This window comes from Aythya ferina, assembly GCF_964211825.1.
Source record: "Aythya ferina genome assembly, contig: HAP1_SCAFFOLD_1323, whole genome shotgun sequence".
Taxonomy (NCBI): domain Eukaryota; kingdom Metazoa; phylum Chordata; class Aves; order Anseriformes; family Anatidae; genus Aythya; species Aythya ferina.
Window position 1 is genome coordinate 1,338 of NW_028180757.1, and position 11,075 is coordinate 12,412.

At 67.9% G+C, this 11,075-nt stretch overlaps 2 protein-coding genes across 3 annotated transcripts; both read left to right on the forward strand.

Annotated features, from left to right (window-relative positions):
- The first annotated feature begins 242 nt into the window (after window positions 1-242).
- On the forward strand, window positions 243-3,717 carry LOC311429532 (fibroblast growth factor 11-like). Of its 2 annotated transcripts, XM_084540619.1 has the most exons (6): window positions 243-529; window positions 673-1,029; window positions 1,438-1,548; window positions 2,127-2,230; window positions 2,782-2,980; window positions 3,483-3,717. In XM_084540619.1, exons 2-6 carry the CDS (start codon window positions 837-839, stop codon window positions 3,551-3,553), a joined length of 678 nt encoding a protein of 225 aa, XP_084396745.1. In that variant the 5' UTR covers window positions 243-529; window positions 673-836; the 3' UTR covers window positions 3,554-3,717. The 2 variants fall into 2 exon arrangements, with proteins under 2 accessions (XP_084396745.1, XP_084396744.1); XM_084540618.1 differs by having other exon boundaries at window positions 243-1,029.
- Window positions 3,718-4,535: 818 nt separating this feature from the next.
- Window positions 4,536-10,762, forward strand: CHRNB1 (cholinergic receptor nicotinic beta 1 subunit). The gene is made up of 10 exons (XM_084540620.1): window positions 4,536-4,604; window positions 5,031-5,179; window positions 5,707-5,751; window positions 5,949-6,058; window positions 6,472-6,580; window positions 6,975-7,113; window positions 7,604-7,786; window positions 8,868-9,091; window positions 9,669-9,926; window positions 10,591-10,762. The coding sequence occupies exons 1-10, from the start codon at window positions 4,544-4,546 to the stop codon at window positions 10,729-10,731; spliced, it is 1,419 nt and encodes a 472-aa protein (XP_084396746.1). The 5' UTR covers window positions 4,536-4,543; the 3' UTR covers window positions 10,732-10,762.
- The last annotated feature ends 313 nt before the right edge of the window (window positions 10,763-11,075 follow it).

Consider the following 11,075-nt stretch of genomic DNA (forward strand, 5'->3'; position numbering starts at 1 on the left):
CCCTCGGCGGGACCCAGGCGGCCGGGACCCCCCCAGCCCCCCCCCAGCGCCCCCCACCCCCAGCCGGGATCCCCTCCTCCCCCCCCCCCCCCCGCGTCGTGGTGCTCGGGAGCCTTCATCCCCCCCCCCTCCATCCTCCTCCTCCTCCTCCTCGCGATCGCGGTGCTGGGGGGGGCCGGGGGGGCACCGGGAGCGCCCCCCCCCCCGCGGTGCATGCGACCACCCCCCCCCCCCGGGAGACCCCTCCCCCTCGTGCAACCGCCCCCGTGCAAGCCGTGCAATCACCCCTGTGCAAGGGGTGCGATTGCCGTGCAAGCCTCGTGATCACCCTCGTGCAAGGCGTGCCATTGCCCTCGTGCAAGGTGCATGACTGCTGTGCAAGCCGTGCAATCACCCTCGTGCAAGGCACGTGATTGCCGTGCAAGGCATCTGATCCTCGTGCAAGCCGTGCAATTGCCGTGCAATCACCCTGGTGCAAGCCGTGCAATCACCCTCGTGCAAGCCGTGTGATTGCCGTGCAGGTGCCCTCGTGCAAGCTGTGCAATCACCCTTGTGCAAGCCACGTGATTGCCATGCAAGGCATCTGATCCTTGTGCAAGCCGTGCAATTGCCCTTGTGCAAGCCGTGCAATCACCCTTGTGCAAGCCACGTGATTGCCGTGCAAGGCATCAGATCCTTGTGCAAGCCGTGCAATCACCCTCGTGCAAGCCGTGTGATTGCTGTGCGGGTGCCCTCGTGCAAGCCGCGTGATCGCCCTCGTGCGAGGCACGTGCTTGCCCTTGTGCAAGGCGTCTGACCCTCGTGCAAGGCGTGCAGGAGCCCTCGTGCGAGCAGCCATGGCGGCTCTGGCCAGCTCCCTGATCCGGCAGCGCCGGGGGGGCCGGGAGGTGCCCCCCAGCCGCCCCCCCGGCCCCCAACGCCCCCTGGGCGCCCCCGGCCCCCCCTCCCTGTGCCAGCAGCAGCTCCGAGGCCTCGTGGCCAAAGTGCGGGGCTGCGGCCGCCGCCGGCGCCCCCGGGAGAAACCCCCCGGTGAGGGGGGGGGGGCTTTTTTTTTCGGGGGGGGGGTCTGGGGGGTGAGGGGAGGGTTGGGGGGCTTGGGGGGTGATAAGGTGGGAGGTTGGGGGGGTTGGGGAGGGTCTGGGGGGATTGGGGGGGTGAGGGGAGTTTTGGGGGGGCTGCCTGGGGGTGATGGGGGGGGTTGGGGAGGCTTGGGGGGGGTGATAATGGGGGGTTGGGGGGCTGCTTTGGGGGGGTGATTGGGGGGGTTGGGGGGGTTTAGGGGGGTGAGGAGAGGGTTGGGGGGCTCCTTAGGGGGTGATGGGGGGGTTGGAGGGGCGATAAGGGGGGGTTGGGGGGGAGGGGTGACTGCTTGGGGGGGTGATTGTGACCCTCCCCTGACCCCCCCATGACCCCTGACCTCCCCGTGCCCCCCCCCAGAGCCGCAGCTGCGGGGGGCGGTGGCGCGGCTGCGCTGCGGGCACGGCCACTTCCTGCACATGGGCCCCGACGGGCGCCTGGACGGCACCTGGGAGGAGGCGGGGCCTGGCAGTGAGGGGCGGGGCTTCGGGGGAGGGGGCGGGGCTTGTGGGGGGCGTGGGAGGGGTTTGGAGGGGGCGGGGGTGGGGTTGGCCTGGGGACAGGCAGGGAGCGGGGTGGGGCTTGGAGGGGAGGGGGCGGGGCTTGGAGGGCTGTGGGCGGGGCTTGGATGGGAGGGGGCTGGGCTTGGATGGGAGGGGGCGTGGCCTGGAGGGGGCACTTGGAAGGTACTGGGGTGCACTGTGAGGTGCTGGGGGGCACTGGGGATTACTGGAAATGCACTGGGGGGCACTGGGAATGGACTGGGAGTTTTTGGGGATGGACTGGGGGTTACTGGGGACGGACTGGGGGGCACTGGGGATGGACTGGGGGGCACTGGGAGGTGCTGGGGGGCACTGGGAAGGTACTGGGGGGCACTGGGAGGTGCTCTGGTGCACTGGGGGTTACTGGGAATGCTCTGGGGGTTACTGGGAAGATACTGGGTTTAATGGGGATGGACTGGGGGTTACTGGGAATGTACTGGGGGTTACCAGGGATGCACTGGGGTCCCGGGGGGGGTTCCCAGTGCCTCACCCCGTGCCCCCCCCCAGCGCTCTTCAACCTGATCCCGGTGGGGCTGCGCGTGGTGGCCATCCAGGGCGCCCGCGCCGGGCGCTATGTGGCCATGAACGGCGCCGGGCTCGTCTACGCCTCCGTGAGTGCCCCCCCCGGGACCCCCCCACTATGGGAGACCCCCCCCCATGGACCCCTGGGGGCTGGGAGCCCCCCCCCGGGGTCTGGGAGCCCCCCCCTGGGGGCTGGGACCCCCCCCACTTATGGCACCTTGGACTCTCCCTGTTATTTGAGGACCCCCCCCATTACCTGTGACCCCCCCCCATTATTTATGACCCCCCCCCGCTATTTATGACCCCTCCCATTATTTATGACCCCCCCAGGAGCACTTCACAGCCAAGTGCCACTCCAAGGGAGGGATGTTCAAGGGCTCATCCCCCATTATCTGCCCTCCCCCACTATTTATGACCCCCCCCCATTATTTATGGACCCCTCCCCATTATTTATGACCCCCCCAGGAGCATTTCATGGCCGAATGCCGCTCCAAGGAGGGGGTTTTTGAGGGCTCATCCCCCATTATTCCCTCTGACACCCCCTTATCTGCCCTCCCCCATTACCTGAGACCCCTCCCCATTATTTATGGACCCCTCCCCATTATCTCTGACCCCCCCCATTATTTCTGCCCCCCCCCAGGAGCACTTCACGGCCGAGTGCCGTTTCAAGGAGGGGGTGTTCGAGGGCTCCCACGTGCTCTACGCCTCGGCCCTGTACCGGCAGCGGCGCTCGGGGCGCGCCTGGTACCTGGGGCTGGACCGGCACGGGCGGCCCATGGCCGGGCACCGCGTGCGCAAGGACAAGGCGGCTGCGCACTTCCTGCCCCAGCTGCTCGAGGGTGGGGGCACGGGGGGGTCACGGGGTCATGGCGGGGTCGTGGGGTCATGGGGGGTCATGGGGGGTATGGGCACTTCCTGCCCCAGCTGCTCGAGGGTGGGGTCACGGGGGGGTCACGGGATCATGGGAGGGGTCATGGGGTCATGGGGGGGTCAGGGGGTCATGGGGTCAGAGGGGGTTATGGGGTTAGGGGCGGGCATGAGGGGTTGTGAGGGGTCACTTCCTGCCCCAGCTGCTTGAGGGTGGGGGCGCGGGGGGGGTCACAGGGTCATGGGGGGGGTCATGGGGTCATGGGGGGGTCACGGGGTCATGGGCAGGTCATGGGGTCATGGGGGAGGTCAAGGGAACCTTGGGGTCATGGGAGGTCATTGGGTTGGGGGGGCACAAAGGGTCACTTCCTGCCCCAGCTGCTCGAGGGTGGGGGCGCGGGGGGGTCACGGGGTCATGGGGGGGGTCAGGGGGTCATGGGGTCATGCCCTCACCCCCCCCTCTCCCCCCCCCAGTGGCGCTGTACCGGGAGCCGTCCCTGCACGAGGTGGAGGAGCCCCCCGGGGCCCCCCCGGAGGCGACGTAGCCCCGCCCCCCCACGACGACCTGTGACCTCTGACCCCCACCTGTGACCTCTGACCCCCCCACATGTGACCTCTGACCTGTGACCCCCCCACACACTCATGGGGGGCACCACGGCGCCCCCCCTGCACTGACACCCCGGGGGGGGGCACCCATTAAACTCCCCCCCCCCCCGGCACGTGGGGGCACGAACCCCCCCCACGGCCCCTCCCCAGCGCCTCAAGAGCCACGCCCCCCTCTCGGCTGGCCACGCCCCCTTCGGCTGGCCCCGCCCCCGCGGCCTTTTCTATGACCCCGACACTGTGCAAGCCCCGCACCCACCGACAGCAATAAGACCACGCCCCCTCCCGCCGCGGGCCACGCCCCCCCTCCCTTGCATGATTGACAGCTCCCGCGGCTGTAGCCCCGCCCCCCCGCGGGCAGGGCCCCGCCCACTCAATAAACCACGTTTGTACCGGAGCCGTGGGGGGGGCAGTTTTGGGGGGGGGGGGGCAATTATGGGGCTGGGGGGGGCAGTTTTGGGGCGGGGGGGGACAATTATGGGGATGGGGGGGCAATTACAGGGCTTAGAGGGGCAGTTATGGGGCTGGGGGGGCAGTTTTGGGGTGTGGGGGGCAATTATGGGGTTGGGGGGCAATTATCGGGTGGGGGGGCAATTATGGGGCTGGGGGGGGCAGTTATTGGGTTGGGGGGCAATTATGGGGCTTGGGGGGGCAGTTATGGGGCGGGGGGGCAATTATGGGGGGGCAGTTATGGGATTGGGGGGGCAGTTTTGAGGTGGGGGGGCAATTACGGGGCTGGAGGGGGCATTTATGGGGCGGGGGGGGCAGTTACGGGGCCGGAGGGGGGGGGGGCGAAGCCGGAGGCAGCTGTTGCTTGGGGGGGGGGGGGGGTCAGCCCCGCCCCTCCCCCACATCCGGAGCAGGTGGCAGCGCCCCTCCCCCCCCAGCTGTCCCTTGTGTCCCCCCCCCCCCGTGTCCCCCCCCCCACGGCCATGGCGCCCCACGCAGCCCCCGCCGCCGCCCTCCTGCTCTGCGCCCTCTGCGCTGCCCTCGGTAGGTGCCGGGGGGGGGGGGGGCGCACGACCCCCCCCCCCCCCCCACGCGTGACACCCACGGACACCCAAATCCCCCCCCACGCGTGACACCCGGTGCCCCCCCCCTCGGTGTGTTCCCCAATCACCCCCCCACGGGTGACAGCGGACACTTGCCCCCCCCCCCCGAATTCCCCTCATGTCACCCCCCCGGGACACCCCCACGAGTGACACCCCCCCCCACGCGTGACCCCCCCAAATCCCTTTATTTCTGCCCCCCCCACTCATGACCCCCCCAATCCCTTTTTTTCTGCCCCCCCCACGCGTGACCCCCCCCAAATCCCTTTATTTCTCCCCCCCCACGCGTGACCCCCCCCAAATCCCTTTATTTCTCCCCCCCCCCCATGAACCCCCCCAAACCCCTTTATTTCTGCCCCCCCCCCCGCAGAGCCCCCCCCGAGCCCCCCCCCGGCCCCCCCCGAGGGGCTCCTGGAGGCTTTGCTGGGTCGGTACCGGGCCGGGGTCCGCCCCGCGCCCACCCCCCACGGCCGGGTCCTGGTGCGGGTGGGGCTGGTCCTGGCCCAGCTCGTCAGCCTGGTACGGGGGGGGTCGGGGGGGTGTCGGGGGGGTCCTCTGGGGGGGGCTTGGGGGGGTTTGGGGGGGCTTGGGGGGGTGGGAGGGGGGGAAATGGGGGCTTTGGGGGGGATTAGGGGGGCTTGGGGGGGGCTGGGGGGACCTAAATGGGGTCTGGGGGGGTCCTGGGGGGGTTGTAGGGGGTTCTGGGGGGGCTTGGGGGGGTTTGTAGGGGCTTGGGGGGGTGGGAGGGGGGGAAATGGGGGCTCTAGGGGGGCTTGGGGGGCTTGGGGGGGCGCTGGGTGGACCTAAATGGGGTCTGGGGGGGTCCTGGGGGGGTCCTGGGGTGTCTTGGGGGGGTTTGGGGGGGGCTTAGGGGGTCTTGGGGTGGCTGGGGGGGCTTAAATGTGCTCTGGAGGGGTCCGGGGGGGCTCAATGGGTCTGGGGGGTGGTCTTGGGAGGCTGATTGGGGGGGGTCGTGGGAGGGGGGCTCTAAAGGGGTTTGGGGGGGTCCTGGGGGTCTCCCCCCCCTCATGTGTGACCCCCCCCAGGACGAGAAGAACGAGGAGCTCACCACCAAGGTCTACCTCGACCTGGTATGGGGGGGGGGGGCTTTTTTGGGGGGGGAGGTCTTGAGGGGGGTCCTGGGGGGTCTGTGGGCCCATATGGGGGGCGTCCATGGGGTTTGGGGGGGGCCCTATGGGGTTTAGGGAGGATCTATGGGGTTGGGGGGGGTCTATGAGGGGTGAGGGGGGGTCCGGGGGGGGTCCCAACCTCTGTCCCCCCCCCCCAGAGCTGGCAGGACCCCCGGCTGCGGTGGGACCCCCAGGACTGGGGGGGTCTGGGGGTGCTGCGGGTGCCGGCCGAGCGCCTCTGGCTGCCAGACATCGTCCTGGACAACAAGTCAGTGGGGGGGGGGCACGGGGGGGTCTTGGGGGGGGTCCTGGGGGGGTCCTGGGGGGGTCCTGGGGGGGGCTGGGGAGGATTGGGGGGGGTCCGAGGGGGATTTGGGGGCGTTAAGGGGGAGGTTGTGGGGTTTTTGGGGGTGTTGGGGGGGGGCTGGGGGTCTTTGGGGGTGTGGGGGGGGGCTGGTTTGGGGGGGGGAACCTGAGGGGGGGTTAGGGGATATGGGGGGGGGGCTTTGTTTTATTTGGGGGGGGCTGAGGGAGTTTTAGGGGGTCTGAGGGGGCCTGGGGGGGGTTTAAGGGGGTAAATTGGGAAGGTTTGGGGGAATTGGAGCTTGGTGGGGGGGCTTTGGTGGCGGGGGGGGGGTCGTGAGGGACCCCTCATGCTCCCCTCCGGCCCCCCCCCCCCAGTAATGACGGCGAATTTGGGGTGGCGCTGGAGGTCTGGGCGGCCGTGACCCCCGACGGCACCGTGCGCTGGCGCCCCCCCGCCCTCTACCGCAGCCACTGCCCCATCCGGGTAAGGGGGGAGGGGGCTGGGGGGGTCCTGGGGGGGTCCTGGGGGGTCTTGGGGGGGTCTTGGGGACGTTTGGGGGGGGCTTCGGGGGGTGGGAGGGGGGGAAATGGGGGCTTTGGGGGGGCTTGGGGGGGCTTGGGGGGGGCTGGGTGGACCTAAATGGGGTCTGGGGGGGTCGTGGGGGGGTCCTGGGGGGGCCCTGGGGGGGTTTGGGGGGGTTGAGGGGGTCTTGGGGGGGGGTTGTAGGGGCTTGGGGGGGTGGGGGTGGGGACTGGGGAGGGTCAGAGGGGATGGGGGCGTGTCAGAGGGGCTGGGAGGGGTCAGAGGGGTTGGGGGGGGTCAGAGGGGGTGGGGGTATTTTTGGGGTGCCGGTGACCCCCCCGTGCCCCCCCCCCAGGTGTCGCACTTCCCCTTCGACTGGCAGAACTGCTCCCTCGTCTTCCGCTCGGGCGCCTACAGCGGGGCCGAGCTGGGGCTCAGCCTGGCGGGGGGGGCGCCGGGGGGGGGCCAGGCCGTGCTGCCGGAGGCCTTCGAGGGTGAGGGGGGGGCGTGGGGGGGCGTTGCACGAGGAGGGGGGGGGCGTTGCACGAGGAGGGGCGGGCTGCAGGAGTGTGGGGGGGCTGCATAAGGGGGGTGTTGCACAAGAGGGGGGGCTGCACAAGGTGGGGGGGGCTGCACAAGGACTCTTTGCATGAGGGTGGGGGGGTTGCACGAGGAGGGGGGGTTGCACGGGGCTTTGCACGAGGATGGGGGGGTTGCACGGGGCTTTGCACAGGGATGGAGGGGGTGAATGGGGTCTTGCACGAGGACGAGGGCCTTGCACAAGGATGGGGGGGTTGGATGGGGTCTTGCATGAGGATGGGGGCTTTGCACGGGGCCTTGCACGAGGATGGAGGCTTTACATGGGACCTTGCACGAGTCTGGGGGGGTTGCACGGGGTCTTGCACGAGGCTGGGGGGGTCGCACGGCGTCTTGCACGAGGACGAGTGCCTTGCACGTGGCCTCACGCTTGGCGGCGCCGTGCAGAGAACGGGCAGTGGGAGCTGTGCCACCGGCACGGCCGCCACCACGCCGCCGGCTCGCACGAGGACGTCACCTTCTACCTGGTGATCCGCCGCAAGCCGCTCTTCTACATCGTCAACGTCCTCGTGCCCTGCGTGCTCATCACGCTGCTCGCCGTCGGCGCCTTCTACCTGCCCCCCGACGCCGGTGCGTTGCACGAGGGGGCTCGTGCAAGGGCCGGGGGGTGTCGCACGAGGGCTTTGCACCAGGGCGTTGCAGATTCACAGCAGGGTTTTGCAAGGGGGGGGTGTTGCACGAAGCATTTGCAAGGTTTGTGTGAAGAATTTGCACAGGGGGCACGTGGGGGTGTTGCTCAGCACATTGCACAAGGGCTTTGAACTGTGTGTTGCACACAGATATTGCAAGATGTGTTGCACGGGGGCATTGCAGGCTGCGTTACACGATGCATTGCATGGTGCTTTGCACAACGCACAGTGCGTTGCATGCCCTGTTGCATGCTGCATTGCACAGGAGAATTGCATGCTGCATTGCATGGGAGCATCGCTCACTGCACCACACAGTGCAATGCACGAGAGCATTGCACAGGAGCATTGCACACTGCACTACACAATGCTATGCACAGGAACATTGCATGAGAGCACTGCATGTTGCAATGCACAGCAGCATTGCATGTTGCATTGCAAGGGGACACTGCACAATGCAATGCACAGGAGCATTGCACAGGAGCATTGCACGGTGCATTGCACAATGCATTGCATGAGAGCATTGCACAAGAGCATTGCACAATGCATTGCACGAGAGCATTGCATGTTGCATTGCATAGCAGCACTGCATGTTGCATCACACAAGAGCACTGCACAATGCATTGCACGTTGCATTGCACGAGAGCACTGCACAACACATTGCACGAGAGCACTGCACAATGCATTGCACGAGAGCATTGCACGTTGCATTGCATAGCAGCACTGCATGTTGCATCACACAAGAGCACTGCACAATGCATTGCACGTTGCATTGCACGAGAGCACTGCACAACACATTGCACGAGAGCACTACACAATGCATTGCACGAGAGCATTGCACGTTGCATTGCATAGCAGCACTGCATGTTGCATCACACGAGAGCACTGCACAACGCATTGCACGTTGCATTGCACGAGAGCATTGCACGTTGCATTGCACTGGAGCACTGCATATTGCATTGCACGAGAGCACTGCACGCCGCTCCACACACCTCAGTGCCCAACGCCCCGTGCACACGCCGCAGGGGAGAAGATGACGCTGTCGCTGTTCGCGCTGCTGACGCTGACGGTGTTCCTGCTGCTGCTGGCCGACAAGGTGCCGGCCACCTCGCTGGCCGTGCCGCTCATCGGGCGCTACCTGACGGGCACCCTGGTGCTGCTCACGCTCTGCGTCATCCTCAGCGTCGGCGTCCTCAACCTGCACCACCGCTCGCCCGCCACCCACGCCATGCCCCCCTGGGTGCACAGGGTGAGCGCGGGACGGGCAGGACGGGGCACCCTTGGGTGCCGCCGGTGGGCACCGGGTCCCTTTTGGGTCCCCTTTGGGTCCCTCAGGTCCATTTTGGGTCCCTCAGGTCCATTTTGGGTCCCATGGGTCCATTTTGGGTCCCTTTTGGGTCCCCTTTTGGGTCCCTCAGGTCCATTTTGGGTCCCTCAGGTCCATTTTGGATCCCTTTTGGGTCCCTTTTGGGTCCCTTTTGGGTCCCTTTTGGGTCCTTTGTGTCCATTTTGAGTCTCATGGGTCCATTTTGGGGCCCCCAGTGGTCACTGGGTCCATTTTGGGTCCCTTTTGGGTCCTTCAGGTCCCTTTTGGGGCCCCTGGGGGGTCACTTGGTCCCTTTTCGGTGCCCCCAGGTCCCTTTTGGGTCCCCTTTTGGGTCCTTTGGGTCCCTTTTGTGTCCCCTGGGGGGGTGGTCGCTGTGTCCCTTTTGTGTCCCTTGTCCCCTGCCCCCCCCCATCACTCTACAGGGATCAGGGAGCACACGGGGGGGGGGGGGGGTCACCATCCCCCTGACCCCCCTCCCCTTTATGTGCCCCCCCCCCAGATCTTCCTGCAGCAGCTCCCCCCCCTTCTGGGGTTGCGGCGCCCCCCCAAGGCTGAGCCCCCCCCGGGCCCCCCCCGGGCTCTGTGGGCCCCCCCCCGAGGTGCAGACGAATATTTCCTGCGACGCCCCCCCCCGGGCACCCCCGCCGGACCCCCCCCCGGACCCCCAGCCCCCCCGCTGCCCCCCGAGCTGCGGCAGGCGGCCGCCGCCGTCGGCTTCATCGCACGGAGCCTGCGGGAGCAGCAGGAGCACGAGGAGGTGAGCCCCAGCATCCTCGTGCAAACCCTCGTGCAAGCCCTCGTGCAAGCCCTTGTGGTCCTCGTGCAACCCCCGGGAGGCCCCCCCGTGCAAAATCCCGTGGCCCCCGTGCAACCGCGGTGGGACTCAGTGGCCCCATGCAAGCCTTGTGCAAGCCCCAGCGTCCCCATGCATGCACCAGGAGTCCTCGTGCAAGCCCTAACGGCTGTTTGCAACCCCTGTGCAAGCCCCGTGCAAGCACTGAGAGCCCTCGTGCAACCCCCTCGCACCTCCCTGCCCTGTGCAAGCCCCGTGCAAGCATTGTGCAAACCCCAATGGCCCCGTGCACACCCCACAAGCCCTCGTGCAGCCCCCTCGTGCCCCCCCTGGCCCTGTGCAAGCCCTGTGCAAGCCCCAATGGCCCCGTGCAAGCCCCAATGGCCCCGTGCACTCCTTGTGAGCTCTTGTGAACCCCCCTCGTGCCTCTCCTGCCCCCGTGCAAGCCCCCCACCCTCGTGCAAGCCCCGTGCAAGCCCCATGCAAGCCCAAATGGGGCTGTGTGAGCCCCGTGTGAGCCCCCCAAGCCCTGTGCAATCCCCAACGGCCCCGTGCATGCCCCCCCCGAGGCCTCGTGCACCCCCTCGTGCACCCCCTGGTGCAAACCCTTGTGCAACCCCCGGTGCAGCAGCGGCAGGCCTGGTGCTTCGCGGCGCTGGTGCTGGACCGGGCGTTCCTCTGGGCCTTCCTGGCGCTCACCGGCGGCGCCGCGCTCGGCACCTTCCTGGACGCGGCCCTGCACCGGCCCCCGGCGCTGCCCTTCCCGTGACCCCCCCCCCCAAAAAAAAAAAAATGGGAGCCCCCACCCCAAAAAAAAAAAAAAAGGGAGCCCCCACCCCAAAAAAAACTGGGAGCCTGCCCCAAAAAAAACAACTGGGAGCCCCCCCCCAAAAAAAATCCACCTGGGACCCCCCCCAAAAAAAGAAACTGGGACCCCCCCCCCCAAAAAAAAAACTGGGAGCCCCACCCCCAAAAAAAACCTGGGACCCCCCCCAAAAAAAACTGGGACCCCCCCCCCAAAAAAAAACACTGGGACCCCCCACCCCCCCCAAAAAAATAACCTGGGAGCCCCCCCCCAAAAAAAACAAACCTGGGACCCCCCCCCAAGAAGAC